The sequence below is a fragment of the Chiloscyllium plagiosum genome, chromosome 3 (genome assembly GCF_004010195.1).
Source record: "Chiloscyllium plagiosum isolate BGI_BamShark_2017 chromosome 3, ASM401019v2, whole genome shotgun sequence".
In the NCBI taxonomy this organism is placed as follows: Eukaryota; Metazoa; Chordata; class Chondrichthyes; order Orectolobiformes; family Hemiscylliidae; genus Chiloscyllium; species Chiloscyllium plagiosum.
In genome coordinates, this window is record NC_057712.1 from 36,942,130 (window position 1) to 36,965,171 (window position 23,042).

Sequence of the window (23,042 nt, forward strand, 5' to 3'; positions counted from 1 at the left end):
CGCAAAAACCGTTCCCTCTGTGACTACCACATCAGGTACACAGCCCTCCAAACAACCCACCCTCCCCTCCTGGCACCTTCCCCTGCCATCACAGGAATTGCAAATCCTGTGCCCACACCTCCCCCCTTCACCTCCATCCAAGGCCCCAAAGGAGCCTTCCACATCCAAAGTTTCACATGCACTTCCACACATCATTTATTGCATCTGTTGCTCCCGATGCAGTCTCCTTTACATTGGGGAGACTGGACACCTTCTCATTGGACACTTCAGGGAACATCTCCGGGACACCCGCACCAATGAACACCACCGCCCTGTGGCCCAACATTTCAACTCCCCCTCCCACTCTGCCAAGGTCATGTAGGTGCTGGGCCTCCTCCACCGCCGCTCCCTCACCACCCGACACCTGGAGGAAGAACGCCTAATCTTCTGCCTCAGGACACTTCAACCCCAGGGCATCAATGTGGACTTCACCAGTTTCCTCATTTCCCCTCCCCCCCACCTTACCCTAGTTCCAACCTTCCAGCTGAACACCATCCTCATGACCGGTCCCACCTGTCAATCTTCCTTCCCATCTATCCGCTCTACCCTCCTCTCTGACCTATCACTTTTATCCTTTCCTCCATTCACTTATTGCACTCTTCGCTACCTTCTCCCCAGTCCCACACCCCCTCCCATTTATCTCTTCATCATGTAGCTTCCAGCCTCATTCCTGATGAAGGGCTTCTGCCTGAAACGCGATTTTCCAGCACCACTCTAATCTTGACTCCAATCTCCAGCATCTGCAGTCCTTGCTTTCGCCCAGTTGTGGTATTGTCTATCACATGGACTAAAAGACTAAATGACAACAACTTACACAATACTTTCAATGCAATAAAACACGCCAGGATGTTTAAGACATAATTAAATATTAAAACCATATAAGGCAATATTAGACAACCGAACACTTGGTTCAGGAAACAGGTGATAAAGAGCATCTCAAAAGGAAGACAGATAGATAGAGGCTCACGGGTTTTGAGAGCTTAGGGGCTTGGCACATCAGAGCCATGAAAATTAGGGATGGCAATGGGGAGCCGGGAGGGGCACAAGTTAGAATAAGTGCAGCAGAGTTTCGAATGAGCTTACGTTGTACCAATGGTGGAAGATAAATGGCTCTTGATTATAAGTACCCTGTGCGGCTGTGATATTGAAGCACTCAATCTAGTCTAATAGAGGTTCAATGACAGCAGTGGAGTATAGATCAAAGTGTTTTTCTGAGGGATAAAAACCAAGTTCACCTTTAATTTCAAAAATACTTGTAAAAGGTTGGCCTAAAGCCATATGCATCTCATACTGCAGCTGTGTGAAAGGAGGAAGATATAAAAGCACTGGAATGGTCAAGCCTAAGGTTAACAAAAGCATGGATGAACTGAGAGAGGAACAAAGATCAGCTATGTCAGGTAGAGTTAGTTAGGCTGTTTTGGTGATGGAGAAGCTATGAGGTCAGAAACAGAGCTTAAGAGAAATAGGAGACCATGGTTGCCAAAGGTCTAGTCCCAAACATTGATGAGATCCTCTATCAATACTGACGTACCACATCCACACCATCAGCTTTCATCTTCCACATAAACTTTTATATGGCAATTTACTGAATGCCAGTTCCCAGTTGTCCATCCTGCTTGTTACATCCTCAGAGAACACAATCAAATTTCTCAACATGATTTTCCTTCCATAATCAAACAGTCAACATGGATTTTTGCTATGATCTTCCAAATGCCCTGCTACTAGTTTAATAATATTTTCTAGCATTTTCCCATGACAGATATTCAGTTAAATGGTGTGTAGTTTCCTGCTTTGTCTCTTTGCTTTCTTAATTAGAGATAAGAAGGAGTGGAGCTCTGAATGGTCGTGTTTTCAAATAAGCCTATTGGTCTATAACCCGGTGTCATGTGATTTTTGCATTTGTCCACCCAAGTCCAATACCGGCATCTCCACATCTTGATTGGCGATCCCACCATCGCAGTATTGGATGATTATAACCATTGCTTCCATTACCTGTTCCATTTTCTTGCAGATCCAGAGATTTAGTCATCAGCATTTTGTCCCATTACTTTGCTCAAACAATTGCCTTTTCCTGGCTTCCCATTATTAAATTTCCCAGTTTCATCCTTTAAGGGGTCAATGCTTATTTTTGCCACTCTTTTTGTATACTTGCAGAAGATTTTACAAGTCTGTTTTAATATTTTGTGCAAATTTTCTCTTAAACTTCAATTTCTCTCTTTAACCTTTTTTTTGTTATGGCTTGCTGGTTTCTAAAAATTTCCCAATCTTGTAGTTTACCACTAATCTTTGCTGCATTTCAGGTTTATACTATCCTTAACTTACTTACTTAGCTATGGATAGTGCACATCTTTCTTAGAGCTTTCTTTCTTAGTGGCATACATCATTATTGACAGCCTTAAAATATCTGCCACAGATGCTCTAAGCTTTTGCCTTTTAACCTATTTCCTCATTCCACCTCAGCCAACTTTGTCTTTATAGTTTTGTAACTGCCTTTAAGTTTTAAGGCACTATTTTCAGAACTACGTTTCTCACCCTCAAACTGAATTTGAAATTCTACATTATGATGGCTCTTACTTAGATCATTCTTTACCATGACATAATTAATTCTCTCTTATTACATCACACCAGATCTAAAATAGCTTGTTTCTGTAATTTACATGCCATTCTACAATATAACTGCTATCAGTAAGCCTATAAACCAAGGTCTTATTTCTTATCTTCATCCATATTGATCCTCTCAACCTAAATCATTTATCAATACTGTACCAACCTTAGCCTTTACTACAGACCTATGTTGTTACATTACACTACTGCCTTGTCTTTTGTTTTTAAATTTCCAAATTGGCATTGGATAATTACTTAAACTGCAACAGTGCACGAACTTATTGGACAAAGGCAAGAAATTGGCACTAATTTAAAGCCCTTAGAGAGCCAGTGCAAAAATGATGGGCCGAAATAATTCTATGATTCCGTAAAAGCTTCCCCCCCACCACACACTATTTAGTTCAAAAATTTCTCTATATTCCTTGTTATATTCAACAGTACATTGGTCCCAGCATTTATCAGGTGAAGGACATCTCAATAGTATAGCTTCTTCTGTACCCAATAACAGTGTCTGTGCCACAGGAATCAAAGCCCATTCCTCCCACACCAATCCCTGAACCATATATTCGGCTCTCTGATCTTATTTACTTTGTGCCAATTTGTTTGCAGGTCCAGTAGTAACCTAGATATTACCACCTTTTAGGTACTGCTTTTTAAATTTACTTCTTTGCTGATTATTACCTTCAGTAGAATCTCTTTCTTGCCTTACTTATGTCATTGGTATCCACATGGGTCACAACTGGATCAATCTGCTAGCACTTCAAGATCCTCACCAGCGCTAAGGTGAAGCTTTAGCTCTTGCACCAGAGCAGGTGATACAGCCTTTTGGACTCTTACCCTCAGCTGCAAGGAATGATATCCATCCCCTCTATTTATACTATGCCGAATTACAACTACAACCCATTTCATTCCCACAAACAGATGGTTTCCTGCACCACAGTGACACAGTCCATTTTCTCATGCTGTCATCCATACAGACTGCAAGAATATCAAACCTGCTGGACAACTGCAATGGCTGAGGCGCCTCCATTGCTATCTTTGGATCTTCATATCAGCCTCTCTTATAGTCACACCTTCCTGTATTTGACCATAAATTATACTTGAACACGGGAGAAGCAGCGGGCCATTCAGCACATCAAGTCTACTCTGCAATTCTATACAGTCTGAGCTGACCAAATGCTCCACAGCTTTTACCCACACTATTACCATAACCCTGCATATGTCACTGGTAATGAGAAATCGATCAATCTCTACTTTAAACAAACTCAAAGACTGAACTTCCACAACCCACTATGAAGAGAATTCCAAAAATTCACAACTCTCCAAATAAAACAATTACTCCAAAGTCAGTCCAAGTGGCATCTCCTTTTTTTTAAAGTTATATCCTCTGTTTGAAACACCTAAATGGGGGAAACAACTTATCAGCATCTACTCTTTCTATCAGTATGACTATTTTTCAATAACGTCACCTCTCATTCATTGAGTCATAGAGTCATACAACATAGAAACAGACCCTTCGGCCCACACTGACCATGTTCCCAAACTGAACTAATTCCATCTGCTTGCACCTGGCCCATATCCTGCCAAATGTTTCTTATTCATGAACTTATTCAAGTATGTTCTAAATGTTGTAACTGTATCTGCATCCACCACTTTCTCTGGCAGTTCATTCCACACACAAACCACTCTGTGTAAAAATATTGCCCCTCATGTCTGTTTTCCATCTTTCTCCTCTCACCTTAAAAATATGCCCTCTAGTTTTGAACTCCCCCACCTAGGAAAAGACCTTTGTCATTCACCTTCTCTCTGCCTCTCATGATTTTATAAACCTATATATGGTCACCCCTCAACTTCCTATGCTCCAGGGAAAAAAGTTCCATCCTTTCCAGTCTATTTTTATATCTGACACCCTCCAGTCCAGGCAACATCCTGGTAAAACATTTCTGAACTCTCTCCAATTTAATATCATCTTCCCTATACAGGGCAACCAGAACAGCATTCAGTACTCCAGAAAGGCCTCACAGATTTTACAAGGACATCCCAACACCTACACTCAAAAATCTGAGCAATGAAGGCAAGCTCGCTAAATAACTTCTTAATCACCCTGTCTACCTGTGATACAAATTGCAAAGAACTACGCAACTGAAACCCTAAGTCTATCAGTTTTACAACACTTACCAGTGCCATACCATTAACTGTATAAGTCATGTCCTTGTTTGTATTAATGAAATGCAATACCTCACACTTGACCAAATTAAACTCCACCTGCCACTCAGGCCCAGTTTGCTCAATTGCTTTTCAAAGGACGTCCCACCATTCCAGAAATAAGTGTGATGAATCTATAGCAATAGTACACATCCTGAGAAAGGGAGATCAAAACAGCACACACTACTCCAGATGTGGTCTAACAAGCTCTTATACAATTAACCCAAGATTTAATTCCTGTACTAAAATGCTCTTGGAATAAAGGTTAACATTTCATGAGCTTTCCTAATAGTCTGCTACACCTGCATGTCAACCTTCAGTGATTTATTAACAAGGACATCTAGGTCCCCTTGTACATCTAAACTGTCCAACCTCTTATCATTTAAGGAATATATTGCACATGTATATATCTCCTACCAAAGTGAGTAAACTCTCATTCCTCACATATTATATTCCATCTGCCATGTTCTTGTTCACTCACTAAACTTGTCTAAATGCTCCTGAAGCCATTTTACATTTTCCATACAACACACATCCCCTCTCTATCAAGTACAGTAAACCCCCTCTATTATCTGGTTCCAGAATTTTCATGCAGGTTAACAGGGCATTTACTACACCATCTACAAATTTGGAAGCAATACATTTGGTCCCCACTTCTAAATCATTCATAAATATTGCAAACAGTTGGGGACAAGTACTAATCATTACAGTACCCAACTAGTTACAGTCTACCTATGGACAGCATTGTGGCTCAGTTGTTAGCACTGCTACCTTGCAGCACCAGGGACCCGGGTTTGATTCTAGCCTTAGGTGACTGTCTGTGTGGAGTGTGCACATTCTCCCATGTCTGCGTGGGCTTCCTCAGGGTGCTCTGATTTCCTTCCACGATCCAAAGACATGGAGGCGAGGGGAATTGTCATGCTAAATTGCCCATAGTGTTCAGTGATGTGTGGGTTAGGTGCATTAGTCAGGGGTAAATGTAGAGTGGTAGGGAAATCGGTCTGGGTGGGTTACTCTTCGGAGGTCGGTGTGGACTTATCGAGTCAAATGGCCTGTTTCCATGCTGTAGGGATTCTACCAACATGAGAATTACTCCTACTCTCTTTTCTGTCTAATCGACCTTGCTGGGGATCTTATCAAAAGTCTAGCATTTTCCATATTACTGACATAAGGCTAACAACTCTGTAGTTACCTGTTTTCTTACTAACTTATTTTTTGAATAACGGGTAGCTGCTTGCTAGCTGCCAATCTACAGAAATCATTCCAGAATCTATAGATTTTGGAAGCTGAACACCTACGCTTCAAGTAACCCTATAGCCATCTTCTTCAGAATTCAGATACAGAATATCAAGTCCCAGAGACTTACAGTACAATCATCTTACTCATGCGAAGTATTAGTTCTATTCCTAATTCTCCCTAGTCAAATCAATCTCTAATTCTGGGAGATTCCTTGTATCCTCCTCAGTGAAAATATGCACAAATGAATCAATTAGCTTCTCCGCCTTTTCTCTACCACCCTTTTTAAATTCACCTCACCCTGACTGTAATGGACCCACATTTGTCTTAACAGCATGGTGGCTCAGTGGTTAACACTGCTGCCTCAGTGCCAGGGACCCGGGTTCAATTCCACCCTTGGACAATTGTCTGTGTGGAGTACACACATTCTCGCAATGTCTGTGTGGGTTTCCTCCAGGTGTTCTGGTTTCCTCCCACAATCCAAATATGTGCAGGTCAGGTGGACTGGACATGTTAAAATGCCCATAGTATCCTGGAATGTGTAGGCTAGGTGGATTAGCCATGGGAAATGCAGGCTTATAGGGACAGAATAGGGTAGGAAGATGGCTCTTAGTAGGATGCTCTTCAGAAACGTGATGTGGACCTAATGGTCGATTGACCTGCTACCACACTGTAGGGATTCTATGATTCAAATGTTTCCTTTTTATGCACCTATGGAAGACTTTAAGAGTCTGATTTTTAAAAAATACTAGATTGAATTCTTATTCTATTCTCCCTTTCTTTATTGGTTTCTTGGTCCTCCTTTACTTCATTCAAAAAGATTCTAATCCTCTGATTCACTATGAACTCTGGCAGCATTATGACCCCCATCCTTTCAATTTCACACATTCCAATCAACTCCAGTTGATTGATTGAGTTTCTGCATCTTGAAGGGATGTATAGTTGCTTTAAGTCATCTAATAGTTTATTCTTAAAGACTATCCATTGCCTATTAATTGACTTTAATGTCTTTCCCAATCCACCCATCAGCCAATTTGTGCCTTATGCCTTCATAACTTCCCTTATTCAAATTTAATACCCTTGTTCAGAATGAACAACCTCACTTTCAACTTAACATAAAATTCTACCACATTCTGGTCAACAATCCCTGAAGGTTCTTTTACAATAAGACTGTTATTCAGTCCCTTTTTCATTACATAATGTTGGATCTAAAATAATATTTACTCTCGCTGGCTCAACAAACTGTTCTAGAACACGACCTCTAACATTCGCCAGAGACTCATCCTCCATAGATTTAATGCTCATTTTGTTTATCCAGTCTATATGCAGATTGAAGTCACCCATGCTCTCTGCTTCTCTCATTTCCTGATTAATACCACATCCCACACTACCACTACTAATTTGTGGCCTATAAATAATTCCAATCAATGTTTGCTGCCCTTTCTGTTTCTTAGCTTCACCTAAATGGATTGCATTTACCTTCCAATCTGTGATTCTCCCCCACCCATGTACTGATCCCAACCCTCTGTGTCTGTGCAAATTCCATCTCCTTTGCATTCCTAAACATCGAATATCCTTAAATACTGAATTCCCAGTCCTGGTCACGTGCAGCTATTTTTCTGTAATGACAATCAGATAATACCCATTTAAATCCACTTTATATCATCAACTTTGTCGGAAGCTCAGACTCCAGTTCATCTTCTCAGAACTAAGAGTACAAGAAATAAAATTCAAATATTAACTTTACAAATCACACTTTAAAAGTGGAAATTTTATCTAAGTTCAACATACCTGCATCAGCCCAGCACAACAATGCACTATAGGGATCATAGGTCAATCCATTAGGCAGGCCAAGATCATTTTTCACAAGGATCCGTCTGTTGGTTCCATCCATGTATGAAGTCTCAATTTTGGGAGCAGCTCTATTCCAATCTGTCCAATACAGGTTACTAAAAGGACAAGTTTGAGAATTAGGTCCAATAGCACAATGAATTCATTAAATATGCATAGATTTTAGGGTAGGTAGGTGGGCATGCATTTTGGGGATGGGAATGAGAGTTGGAAACAACAGGCAAGTTTTGGGCTTCTTACGTAAAGATGTATTCACCGTAGAGGGTGCATAATGCTAATTTGATTGATTCCTGGGGTTGGGGATACATACTTGCATTTTAGGATGATCTGGAAAATACTTTGAAGACTTTGAACTATTTGGTTTGAGAATGGTTTTATCATGTAATTTGTTGCAAACTGAAGTTAACACTTTATTGTGTGCTGTACACAATCAAATCTTTAATGGAAATCAAGTGAATTTGGAGGGATAGCTAAGGAATGCTTTCAAAGAAATAAGAGAGGAGTTTAATCCCTTAATTACTGAAGAAAAAACATCTTTGAGAGGCCTCGAGGCCCTTTTGCTAATTTTTGCCTAGCAACTCTCCATTCACATAGATTGCTGTTCTACAAAGAGAAGGAAATATAACAGTATAAAACTCTTTGCTGAAATTTTGCTCTTAGTCAAAGTTCTTGGGAACCTGAGTGTTTCCAAATATCAGCTTTTCTGCCTACTTAGTAAAACCTGAAGTAGTAGGCTGTGGCCAATTTTCAAAGATGGGATTCCAAGTTGGTTAAAATCAGAAGTGAATACTTATGATCGATCTAAGCTGCTAGCAATTCAACTTTGTCAAAAAGAAATTCTGTGAAAAAGAAAATACTTGGACTTGATTATCCGCGTAGTGCTCCCTTCATAGTCGTACCACTGGTATGACAAGATTACCCGACATGGAGAGATCAAGTAGACAAGCCTATATTCCTGGAGTTAGAAGAATGAAAGCTGATCTAATTGAGAGATATCAAGACCTTTAAGAATTTTGTAAGGTGAGTGCGTACATTCCTTGTTGGCACTACAGGTCATAGTTTTAAAATAAAGTAGCAGCCATTTAGGTCAGGGATAAGGAGAAATTCCCTGTTGTGGGATGTCGCTCTACCTTGATAAAAATGATCAATGAATTTTTTTGAATGCTAAGGAAATTAAGGGATATTGAGATAAATTTGGAAAGCGAGTTTGAGTAGAAAATCAGACCGGAAGGGCCAAATGACCCACTTCTGTGCTTTCACTTTTTTCCTTACATTTGGCCATTCAATATTCCAATTAATCCCAGTCCCCTGCTCTTGCCACTTTACCTGCATTATTCAAAAACTTTTGAGACTTAACTATTGAGTCACTGCCTATCAAGCAATGTATTCCAGATCATAACTTGCTGCATAAAGTAAATGGCAACTCCCACCTGATTCTGCTTGTCAAACATCTTAAACCAGCATCCTCTGGTGAATGATCCTCCTTACTGATCTTCTCTCCTAAAGGAGGTAGCCATGTTGTGGAAGAGCCAGTGTTGGACTGGGGTGGACAAAGTAAAAAATTCAGAACCGCTACCTGATGAAGGAGCAGCACTCCGAAAGCTAGTGCTTCCAAATAAACCTGCTGTACTATAACCTGGTGTTGTGTGATTTTTAACTTTGTCCTTTAAGGCGAATAATCCCAGCTTCTTTTATCTTGCTACAAATCTGAATTCTCTCACCCTTGGTACAATTTCACAAGGTCTCCACTGTGCCACTCTATACCATAAAATAGAAACCATTGTGTTATGATACAATTTTAATATACTTGTGGAAAGATGAAAGATTGGTGTCAATATCTTAGCTACCCACCCTAAAATGCTCCTACAGCAGAATTAGCACTGCTGTCACGAGATCCTGTGCTCTGACATTTTACCAGCGTTGAGGTGAACTGCAATCTACATGAATCAGAAACATGAACATTGCTGTTGACTGATCAGATTTCCCTCATTTCCTTAGTCAGCTTGCAACAGCTCCTATCTCTCGATAATGATTTCTCTCATAATTGCTTGTGCAATATATGACTTGTGTTATATAAAAAAAAGCCGTGCTCAGCTTGAGCCGTGCTCAAGCTGTACTCAGCTTGAATAATTCAAACACAGTGGGGTGCAGTTGGAGTTACAAATGTGCCATACCAGATCTCGACAGGAACTACATCTTACTGTTTTATGTTTAATGAAACACAATTAGCCAGTGGAACAGGAAACAAGATAACCTTGAGTCCAGAAAAATCTGTTCCACTGAAGTTCTGAGAGTGGGATAAACAATAACTGATGAAGTTTATTGCAGATAAGTAGTATTTTATACTCATTACTGGATTATGGGTGTTGTTGGTCTTTTGCTCATTCCTAGTTATGCTGTTGTGATAGCGAACCACCTTCTTGATCCACTGGGGGGAGTTTGATATGACCGAGAGGCTTGCTTGGGTCACTTCAATGTTCACTGACGTGAAAATGAAGTCACATAGGGGTCCAAACTAGTCACAGATGAAAGGTTACTGCTTCACAAAAGGACATTGATGAACAAATTGGGTTTAAACAACAATCCAACAGCTTTACAATCACTTTCAATAACCACTGCGTAATCACATTTTCTACCTCTTGAATCTATGTAAAGTTGTGAATTATGTCCTTCCTTCTATTCATTAAAGGTAGCTTAATGTCAACTGGTAGAAATGTTACCTGACAGTTAGAGAGTAATAGAGTCGTAGAGGTGTACAACATGGAAACAGACCCTTCGGTCCAACTGATCAATGCCACCAGATATCCTAATCTAATCTCGACCCATTTGCCTGCACTTGGCCCATATCCTTCTAAACCCTTCCTATTCAAATACCCATTCAGATATCTTTTAAATGCTGTAATTGTACTCACCTTCACCACTTCCTCTGGCAGCTCATTTCATACACACACCACACTCTGCATGAAAAGATTGCCCCTTAGGTCCCTTATAAATCTTTCCCCTCTCACTCTAAACCAATGCCGTCTAGTTCTGGACTCCCCCACCTCAGGAAAAAGATCTTGTCTATCTACCCTATCCATGCCCCTCTAGAGTTTATAACCTTCTATAAGATTGTTGGAGTTAACTGGCTCCCTTGAATCATATAAAACATGGGATGGCCATTTGTACCTGTACTGACACTCCACAAGAGCATTGGTCTCACTCTCCTTTCCTCCTCTACTTGAATGGATTTTTCCAAGTATGCCGTTTTTCCAAACAGAAAAGATTATTTCTTCTGTTTTCAATATCTCCTATGTAGTAGCTAAAGCATCTGAATCCAACTTCTGTTTCAAATGGGATGGGTTACAGCCAGCTTTAGGGGCTTTAAAAAGATTATACCATTAGGGAACCAACGAAAAAGGCAAAGAAATACTGATTTGTGTCGATAGAGAGACATTGATATTGATGGTAATCCCATAAACCAGATAACCCACCTTTCAAACATTTCCTTAAAAAAATGACTGTGAAATTATGTGAATCCAAGGTATTTAGAATTCAAAAAGAGGCACAAGGAAGGAATTCCTTGCACTTAATTGGCCATGAAATGCTTCGGGATCTTCTGAGGAAGTGAAAAGCACTAAGGAAATGCAACTTCTTTCTTCCTGACACATTGAGGACTTAAAGGAGTTTGGGAGAGCTTTCATTCTAGTACATACCCGTGGACAGGATCTGCAACAATTGCTCTTGGGTTCACAAGGTCATCAGTAAAGAGCACCCGCCTCTGGTCTCCGTCCATTCTAGCCACTTCAATTCTGTCTAGTCCAGAGTCTGTCCAGAAGATGTTGCGGCCCAGATGATCGACAGCTATGCCTTCAGGGCTCTCCAGATCTTTAACACAATAACAGAGACAAATAAAGTCCTAGCAGAGATGGCAAGTGAAGATCCAAATAAACAGCAAGGTATGACACAGGGCAGATACCAAATTAAAATGTTGATATTAAAAATACTGTATTATTACAAGTTAATCGTGGAATCTAAGCCATTTCCCACTCTTAGTATATTAACTATCTTCCACTATTAATACATTAGCAATCTTTAACTGGAGAACATTTATTTAAATAATTGGAAGCTCTCTTCCGAGTTGAATGACCCAGACTGTGTCAGTATTTCTCATCTGACAGAAGCGGACATAGCAGAAGCTCAAATCTATGAGCATGTTCAAGACAGAATTGATAGATTTCTGCATACTAATGATATCAAGAGATATGGGCAGAGTGGGGTTAAATGGCACAGAGATAAATGATCAGTGGGCGTTTTGCTCTGTTTCAGTTTGAAAGAGGTTTGAAGTGTAAGAATAACAAGTGAGGGAGACATTGGGTGAGAACAGCATTATATTTAAAAGCAAGATAAAATAGAAAAGGTTTAGTTCTCTAAATTTCAAACTTCTAGATTTTGAAAAATGTAGGAACTCTTTAGAATTTAGTCACCGATTCCCCATCCCAAAATGACATCAGAAGTTTTAAAACTTTACCGCTGCTTTCAGTGTGACTTTATATCACATGGTCTGTACCTGTCAGTTACAGCAGATATTTGTATAGATGGAGACTAATGGAGCTCCAGAATGAGACATGTGAATGTGTATATGGAAAATCAAAGGCAAGCCAAGTTCAGAAATCTCCAAAACTCAGTAGTTTGACATTTCTTAGCATGGGAGTTTCACTGCACTGAAATGTTAGCCTGGACTTTGTACCCAGGTACATGGACTAATATAATTTTGCTGAGCTGGCCTGTATAGTTATGTACTGCTGTCAATATAGTTACATTGTAGTGGCGTTTAACTTATACAGCAGCTTTAACTGTTCCAAGGCACATCACAGAAATGTGAAAAAGCAAAAATAGATTCCTATCAAAATGAAGGTACATAGGACAGGTGTCCAAATAATTGATCAGTCACCTTAAAGGAAAAGAGATAGGTCAAGAGATGGAGAAACTGAGGATGGAATTGAGGAGATTTCAATCCAGGCATCTGAAGGTGCAGCCACTTACTGTGGAGCAACAGAAGCTGGTAACGATCAACAGACTAGAACTGGAAGAATGCAAAATTCATAGGGGTTCAGGGGCTGGAGGTAATACAGAGATAGGGAGGGAATGAGACAATACAGGGATGTAAATGATAGGCATTCAACATTTATAAGCACAAAACTACCTGGAGGTTGAGAGTCAGAATGTCAGCAATAAGCAATGTTGAGCAATGTCTGTGTATATCTAAGAAACCTATACTCTTGCTTATTTCTGTAACGTTTCTGTAGAATCTATTCATATCAACAGATGGTCATTGTATGGACAAATAATCAGAGAAGCAGTATCCACATGTGATAACTGGATATTCTTTGGAGTGGGCGAGAGCATTCCAATAGAATACTGCTCCTTTGTGGTTGTAGTTTAAGGCTGGGAAGGTCATAAATCATAAATAAATTGCATATTAAAACATAGTTGGGGTTTGGCAGATTGGATCTGGGATCAAAGCTGCAGACAATGACACATTTGTTTTCCAGATTGGGTAATTATGCTTGGTCTTTACACAGTACAGCAAGGAAGTACTGTTGAACTAAACATTTAATCCTGGTAACCAAAATCACAGATTACACAAAACAAGAAAAAGAACAAATTGTGGTCAACAAGTTATATAGTATAGGCTTATGGGCTACGTCCATCAGGTCTCAACTGATCGTGCAGCTGGGAGACCAAAGGAGAGTGGGAAAGTCAGCATTCAGAACTTGATCACAAAGTAAAACTGTTTTGTTCTGGGGAGGTCGGCATTGTTGGCAGTGCCATTTATTTCCCACCCTCTAATTGCCTGATAGCTGATGGTGGGCTTACTATTTGCACAACCACAGATATCATGATGGTGAAGGGGTGTCCATACAGAATTTAAGTAAACATGGAGTGAATTCCTAACAAAGTACGCAGACAGATAGGAAGGGCTTATGCCCGAAACGTCGATTCTCCTGTTCCTTGGATGCTGCCTGACCTACTGTGCTTTTCCAGCAACACATTTTCAGACAGATTGGAAATGCAACTTGAGGCAGAGATGGGTCAAGGTAAGAAAAGTAGGTAAGAAACTCAAGAAAGAGAGGTATTTTCTAATGAAAATACTTTGAAAAGCGCAAATAAACAAACACACCAGGCAGGTGGATAAAAGACACAAAACACCAGGATCTCATTGCTTACGAATAGGGGCTTGGAGTACAACAGCAAAGAGTGTAGAAACATGTCAATTTTTGGTGACTAGAAGAATGCAACAGTTTCAGAAACCTAATATACCAGAACTAATTAAACAAAAAAATTTACAAGATTAATAAAGAAAGTTGCAGAATCAATAATGAGGACAATCAATTTAAAATACATGTTAAATTGAAAGAAATAGAGAAACATTTCTTTATTCAGATTTTTGCTACATGAAGGAGCTGGAATCAATGTAGTTTTGAGAAGGAAAATGGGATAAGTATTTGAGAGAGAGAGAAAGAAAGAGAGAGAGAGAGAGAGAGTGCAAAGAGGTTGCTCTAACAAAGGTCCAGCATAAATACAACAAACAATATTAGATTTGCTAAGTGCTTAAATTGGATAAGGTCAAATGATCAAGGAAATCACAACTCTAACCTAATTGCTGTAGCCCTCAATTTCAGACAATATTCTTAAATTTGATTTTTTGGTAACCAACTGAGTGATTGTCCATAACAGAGTTTGGCTGCTGCGCTTGCATAGGCGTGGCTACTGACCTCATCTGGCTATGACAGGCCATGCCAATTACATCACTGCGTTCTGTGCTCCAGCTGGGAGGTGTTATCTCCAATGGTCACCTGCCCTGAGCTGCTACTGTTGCCCCTGTTCCCTCCACTTCAACCTGTGCCCATCATTCACCAATGCAGATATTCACATCAGACATTTCCAAGAATGTCCGTCGACTCCATGACACGTGCACTCTTTGCACAACCCGGAGATAGCATTCATAGAAATCGGTCTTTAAACAAAATAACTGGTATGGAATATTTCCTATGTAATAGGGAGGCAAGGCTTGAACTTTACTGCCTCATACACCACACGGGATAAATGTGGATTTCAACAGCTTCCTCATTTCCCTTTCCTCCTCCATCCACATTATCCCAGTCCCAAGTCTCCAACTCAGCATCACCCTCTGCACCCGTCCAAAACTACCCCCTCTGACCTATCACCTTCTCCCTCACCTTCATCCACCTATCGCTTTCTCAGCTACCCACGCCACAGCCCTTCCATTTATCTCTCAGCCTCGGCCCACAAGCCTCATTCCTGATGAAGGGCTTATGCCCGAAATGTCGATTCTCCTGCTCCTCGGATGCTGCCTGACCTAATGTGCTTTCCCAGCAACACAGGCTCATCCAAAAGACAGCATTGCCAACAATGTAGCACTTGTTAGGTATTGTATCAGGAGTATAGTGGGAAATGAACTCACAACCTCCTGACTCAGTAGGTATATTACCAACTAAGCCATGAATGATGCAAAAAGGCATGTAATACCAATTAACCATGCACTAAATAACTCCACCAAGAATTGGGATCAAATCTACAGACATAATTGGGACTGGTTTCAAAAAAGATATGGGCCTGGTGGAGACTTCATTTCCTGCTGTTCTTCGGTTTCATACCAACCTATTCCAATGATTGTAGAGGGCTCCCCTCCATGTCGGCTAGCTCGGTTGATGGTGCGCCCAGCAATGTCAGTCCAGTACACCATGTTGTCTACACAGTCATATGCAACACCAATGACCACTTTATCCTATAAACAGAAGAAATAACAAATTATACAGAGAACAGACTATTTATAGGACATTGAAAGAAGACTTGTGAATAATTTAGTGGCTTGAGACAAGGAATTATTGAAGTGATTACCATTACAGAAATCATGTCCAAGTGTTTCACCTTCAAAGAGCTTTGGGAGTGAAATATGAACACATTTCATGTTCTGTTAAATTTTACATCTAATTTGGTTGCTGATTTTAACAAGTCTCCAAATTAGAACCCAATACATTTCAAACAAAGCAAATTTGTCAATGAGGAACATGAGAATAAACTAATGCTTGAGCCTTTGAAGACAGCACCCAGTGTTGCATGTGGGCTATATGGATGCAAATGTTTTCACCAAACTCCTGCATTCCAATGATGCCTTTATGGACTGTGATAGTTTCCTCCAGATGCTGACAAACTTTCTACATCACACAGTCAGAATCAGTCCAAGGTTATTTTTTTTTCCCAAATACTCTCCCAGCTGTGAACTTTCCCATGCCAAATAAAACCTGGCTCAGACACAGGATCTCTGAGCTGCTGCTAGGCAGATTAATTTACTACACCGACCTAGTTTCACTACTTTATGTCAAACATGGCCCAGTTGGAACATCCTTGCCATAGAATATTTTGGTTCAGGACTCCCACACCAGGACTTGGAAAATCCAGGCTGACACTCCTGTACTGCAGCATTGAGGGGGGTTGCTGTTTTATCACAGGTACTGCCTTATGGTTGAGATGTCAGAGTAAGATCCCATCTGCCCTAACAGGAAGATCTAAAAGTTATAGTAACGCTATTTTGAAAAAAAAACCCAGAGAGATACCAATGGTCACTATTTATTTCTCTGTAAACATCACAAATAGAGATTATATGTTATAACATCACATTGCTGTTTGCCTGAGTTTGCTGTGGGCATATTGGAAGGCCTGTTTCCTACATTACAAGTGACCATATCTTGGAATGCTTAATTGGATGTGAAGTGCTTTGGAAAGTGCTGAAACTGCAAAAGTGACTACATAAATGAAAGCTTTTAATCCCCTTTAATCCAATATTATACATAAATAAAAATGAAGCATTTGCCAAAAGACTCAATGCATGAATACCTTATCATCAAGAAAACTGCAACTCCTGCTTCTGTTACTGCTGAACAGCCTTCAACCTAATAGTGTAGCACCACTGGATCAGCAATTTGAATATATATGGCACCAATAATTAAGTAAAATGTCCCATAGAGCGCTTTAGCCATGAAACTGACACCAAGCCAAATAAGATGATATTAGAACAAGTCACCAAATTTTTGGTCCAGAAGATGGATTTTGGAAGAAAAGAGAGATAGAATGAAGAAGAGTTTTAGGGAGGAAATCCCAGAGTATTGGGCATTGGCAGCTGTGGGCATAGAATGAGAATCGGGAATGCTCAAAAGGCCAGAACTAGAAGTCATCTGGATGGGTATATGAATAAGAAGGATTCAGATGGATATGGGCCAAATGTTGACAACTGGGACTAAATTAATTTAGAATATCTGTTCAGCATGCACGAATTGGACTGAAGAGTCTGTTTCTGTGCTGTATATCTCTATGACTATGATTCTAAAATACAGAGTTCTGTGTGTTGGAAGGCTGAAACAAGTTTCAGAAATAAAAAGGGGAAGGATCAATGAATAATTTAAAAACAAGCCAAATGTGTCATATAAAAACTCCAGGATTACAAACTTCATTTTTGTAATGATAACGGTGTTTTGAAAATTAGCAGAGGGACCACAACGTTTGGCCCACTGGCACCTTTCTACGGATCTAAAATACTTTCTTTTGAACAAAGCCTGCAGAAGTAACAACATTTCAGACCTCACAGGCATTAGCAACACGAAAGGGAAAGTGCTCACCACTGACTTCAAAGAAAGCTGACCACAAAGATCTAGCAATTGTTGTGGTATGAACTTCCATTTTCCTAACCCCAGTTTGAATCTGGTATCAAACCAAGGGGATCTTCCTGATGGTGTAGTAATGCCACCAACTAGGATAAGCAGTCAACCACAGTCCAGCATTCTCACAGACAGCAAATAAGAAAGCAAAAGTACAATTACTTTTCCCTTTCTATCAAAAACTTTAAAAAGAGCAAATTAAATGATTCAGGCACATGGCATTCAGGTAGATTTTTCTAAACTAATCAAATTGGAGAAATTTGACATTTCAAATATAAAACTAGCTTTCCACAGACAATGAAGGCTCTTCAGCTGAATTTTATACAGTCACATTTCATTGAACAAGGTGCAATTAGAGATTCTAGAAATAGCATAAAAGCTTTGCGCTTGTTTAGTGATCTCTACTTGCTTTGCCATGCAGGGGAGTTTCAAATCAATGGCAGTAACTTCTGGATTCCCACACAAATCTGCACATCTGAAATCTATAGAAATTGTTGCCAATTTCAGAGTAATGATTATAAACATTGTGGCAGTATTAATAGCAAAATTGTCAAAGTCTGGACCATTGATTGGAGTTAGCAAATTGCTGCCAGTCAACACTGGAATACACATGAACTGGAACAGACATAACGTTCCAAATGTTAACAATTTGCTACATAGTTTGGCTTTTGGACAAGTTTATTGAGGTCTGCCTCATGTTTGGAGGATACGTTTTGTACAATCAAATAATCATTTACAAAATAAATTTCAACATAACTATCCTCATATAATTTCATCAACAAAAATGGAAAAAAGTAGTCACTTGGATGGAAGGTGTTTGTTGTTTTTATGGCTTGGAAATTAATCTGAAATAAGTTAACTTGCTGATTTTTTTTTCAAAGACAAACATGACTACTGAAACCCTTTCCAATAATTGTGTAAAGAATTTGAATACCACTTCAAATTACCTTTTTTTTTTAAAAACGGGCTTGCATATATGTTGTACAATGTGGCATGTATAATAGATTGTCCTTACATCAGTCAATTGATACACAATGATATCAATTCCCAACACAGTGAAGCATCATTTCATTTATGCAATAGTGTGGGTAGTCACACAACATTTCAGCTATTCTCTTTTGTTGCAGTTATATTGAGCAAACTATTTTGAATGTTGCATCCAGAGAAATAATTTGAGGATTGCCAACATGTTATCTGAATAAATATTCTTCACTTATTCGTCTTCCTTCCGAAAGAATAATGGACACTGTAAACTTGATGTTTTATATTAGCACAAATTCTATAGTATTCTGAAATATTTGCTGATGACAAAACATTTTGCAAGCATTGTGAACTGTGGAGAGGATTGTGGTAGACTTCAAAAGGGATACAGGCTGGTGGAATGGGCAGACAAGGGGCAGATGTCATTTGATGCAAAGAAGTGAGAAATTATACATTTTTAAAGGAAGCACAAGGAGAAGCAATATAATAAAAATAATGCAGGAACAAGGTGACCTAGGTATATATTACTGAAATTATTGAAGGCAGTAAACTGATCCAGAAAATGTAAAAAGATGTATTCTGGGCTTTACAAATAGAGACAGAGCACAAAAACAAAGGAATTATGGTGAATGTTTAGTTCAGCTTCAACTGGAGTATTGTGTTCAATTCAGGGCACCACACAAGGATGTGAGGGCATTGAATGTGGTTTCTGATTACTTACTCTGACTTGACCTCTCAGAAGGTGTAAAAAAAAACAAGAGTTCAGAGATGAAAGTCTTGTGTCTGTAGTTAGACTGAAAAGCTGGAGCTGTTCACCATTAAAAAGGTTGACAGGAGATTTGATAGAAGTACTCAAACTCTTGAGAGGTCAAGTCAGAGTAAGTAATCAGAAACCACATTCAATAGCAGATGAATTAAGGACATGAAGATACAGATTCAAGGTGATCGATAAAAGAACTAGGGGCATCATGAGATATTTCTTTATGCAGCAAGTGGTAAGGATTTAAATGGAAAGGTAAGCAGGCCATTCATTCCCTCGAGCCCAGTCATTATTCAACAGAATCATGGCTAATCTGATTGTGACCTCAACTCCACTTTCTTGTGGTAACTACTTGTGATAACCTTTGAGTCTCTTGTTAGTAAAGAATCTACCTACTTCTGTTTTAAAACCATCCAATGACCCTGTCTCCACCACTCTCTGGGGGAGTTCAACAGACCTTTAGAGAGAACGCATTCTTGAATGCAAGTTGGAGACAGCTTTCAAAAAAGAATTGGAAAATTCACCAAAGGGATTTTTTTTTTTGCAGGGCTAAGGGGAAATGGCAGGGTGAGTGGAACTAGTTGTATAGCTCTTACAGAGACAATGCAAGAATCAATATCATTGTTCTGCTTCACAAAGAGATGGCATTCTGCAAAATATTTTAAAATATCCCTGCATCTCCCTGTCCTTGAAAATTTTTCACCATCCTTCAGCTGAAACCTAACTAATGAATTACAAAGCTTTCCTGTAGGTTTCCCATTTTGGTACTCTATGCCTCCATCTATAAAGCCCCGGATCTGTATTTTTAAAAATATAAACTGCTTCATGAACTTGACTGCCACCTTCAAAAGGATCTGTGTTCATACAGCCTCAGGTCACTCTGCTACTGCACTCTCTTTATTGTTGTACCATTTAATTTACATTGCCTCTCCTGATTTTTCCTTCTAGTACAGAAACCTATTACAAGACAACTATTCTCATTTGTTTCTGTTGATATAGAATATGCAGAAACAAATACACGTTCTCAGATACTCTTGTGGCTTTTGTGGATTTTTATGGCAGGTCAATAGCAATGTTGGGGGGAGGGGGGGTAGAGAGGAGGGATAGCGAAGGAGTGACATTAAACAGTTGCTGACCTCAGTATGTTTCAATTAATGAGGGAGCTGGGGAGGGGAGAGCTTGTGGTGGTGTGAGCTGGAAATGGAGTGGGGGCTGGGCAGTACTAACTTTAATAGTGCCTTGGAGCAGCCAAATCTGCCTAAGACCAGCTGCCTTCACATTCTTGCTTAGTCATTGGAAGCAGTAAAATCTGTTCAGGTAGGTGCACATGTTGCAGAATTCTCTGGATACAAATAAAATTATATCTCTTGAAGTACCAGAATTCTTTTACTCAGACAGTCAATACTACTACTTCAGTATCAGCAAGCAGTCCCAATAAAATAACCAAATAAAACTTCTGCCAGTTCCTGTCATTCTCCGAAAGGTAGATGTGCATTAAAAAAAGGCAACAATCAAATTATTTGCATTCAGTTGGCCATAAATGTCAGAGCCTTCTGGTTAGGAGGATAACCATTTAACTATTTGAGCTACAGTTGACATTGAACAAGTCTGCAACTTGTTCAAGATCTACAGCAGTTCATTCTTGCACATTGCCAATTTTAATTGGTCCAACATTGATAGCTCTACTTTCAGCCGCTAAGGCCTGAACTTGAAACTCCCTCCCCATATATCTCCCAGTCACACCTACTTTGAGATATTGTTAAAATCCATCTCTTAGACCAAGCTTCTGGTTAGCACTGCTAATATCTCTGTTTGAGGACAGCTATCAATTTTTGATTGATCAAGCTCCTATGAACAACCTTGAGACACTTACAAAGTTAAAGCTCCACATATATACATTTTGCTATTGCAGTAACAGCTACAAATTGGTTAAGAGTTCAAACCTGGGTGGAGAAACATCCACAAATCAGAGTAAATAACCTCTGCTCAAAAGGGGCAAGGACGGGAAACAGAGAATATGGTTAGCATCATTTTAACAAGAACAACACACAAAGAATAGTGCTGTGAAGAGAGATGTGCTACTGAAGTTTTACACCTTGCATCAGGACAAATGTAAACTTTCTAAATTTCAACTTATGACAACAATTGGTACTACAGGAGAAAATGTGCTGACTGGCTGACAGTTTGGCTGAAGCTTGCCATGCTGACAGCAATGAGGAACTTTGGGCTTTTCAAGCTCTGGATTAATTCAAAGAGGAGAACATTCCTTGGGTTTGGACAGAGCAGGTCCCTGTCTATGAATTTCTTTAAGAAGTTATTTGATCAACTGAAATTTGGCACTCTTGACTGTAACATGGAAAACTTCAGCAACTTGTCTGTATTCAACCTCGTACTAACAAGTGATTGTTTATACAGAAAGGCATTAACCTGCTTTAAAATACTTTTTTATGACTGCAAGGTGATCCAAAGCACTTCCAGTCAATTAATTATTTTTTGAAATATAGTTACTGTCATAATGCAGGAAGCACAGACAGACAACTTGCACATCACATGATCACACAAACTGCAATGAATGACTCATTATGTCACTGTTGTTTTTTCCATCATGCCATAGAATTTGGTAAGCCCACACAAGGACAGGCAGGACCTCAGTTTAATATCTTTTTCAAAGTTTAGCATTTCCAGCAGTGCATTTCTCCCTCAGGACTGCACAGGCAGAGGTGCCGAGAATACATGCTCAAGTTTAGAATATTATGGAGGTGCCGGTGTTGGACTGGGGTGGACAAACTCAGAAGTCACACAACACCAGGCTATAGTCCAACAGGTCACTTCACCTGATGAAGGGACAGCACTCTGAATGCTTGTGATTTGAAATCTGTTGGACTATATCCTGTTGTTGTGTGACTTCTGACCAAATTTAAAATAACACAACTTAATCTATTACCTAAACTTGGTACTTGAACATTTTGATAAAACAAAATAGTCACAAGATGGCAACCTTGGTGTATACTGGATCACTTATATGTTTAAAACAAAATTCACGAAAAATCTGCACAGATTATCAGAAAACTGTACAGTTACATTACGTTTATCTGATAGACTTTTGACAAAGTAAATGTTTTGACACACTGCTTACAGGAACGTGAAGTAAAGTCTTTGCTTCATTTTTCTTCAGGCTGGAACCTTCCACTGGGATGTAGTCTATTTTTCCACTTTGTGCATAGAGGAGGTGTGTGCCTGGGGGCAGTGGAATGACATCTGGTCTAGGTGTAGGCCCAACTATCACAGGAGGAGTGACTGCCTCAAGGCCTGTCAGAACAGTAGAAGAAAACCAGATGGTCATGTTTAGATAGCACTCCATCACACTATTTAAACAAACACACGTTGAGGGCAGTACATGAATTAATTCAGCCAGCTTTTTTTCTTCAGAAATGTGATACAATAATAAAATGATTTGGGGTACAGACACAAAATCATTAAGAATAACAGCATATGTTTAACAAGGCCACTAAAGTGCAAGTTGAGATTCTTTTCAAACCAAATTGAACTGAAAAGCAAGAAAGTTACGTTGAATTTATATAGACCTTGGCGAGATCATACTTGGAGAACTGTGGATACATAGAATAACAAATATAATATTGTTTTCC

The 23,042-nt window shown here is 39.5% G+C and overlaps 1 protein-coding gene across 1 annotated transcript in view; it reads right to left on the minus strand.

Annotated features, from left to right (window-relative positions):
• Positions 1-23,042, minus strand: part of nid1a (nidogen 1a) — a 97,939-nt gene that overhangs the window by 6,756 nt on the left and 68,141 nt on the right. Inside the window, exons 14-17 of the mRNA XM_043680037.1 lie at positions 22,532-22,704; positions 15,601-15,727; positions 11,631-11,802; positions 7,876-8,033 (exon numbers count right to left, since the gene is read on the minus strand). Coding sequence (XP_043535972.1) covers positions 7,876-8,033; positions 11,631-11,802; positions 15,601-15,727; positions 22,532-22,704 — 630 coding nt within the window. The remainder of the gene's footprint in view (positions 1-7,875; positions 8,034-11,630; positions 11,803-15,600; positions 15,728-22,531; positions 22,705-23,042) is intronic.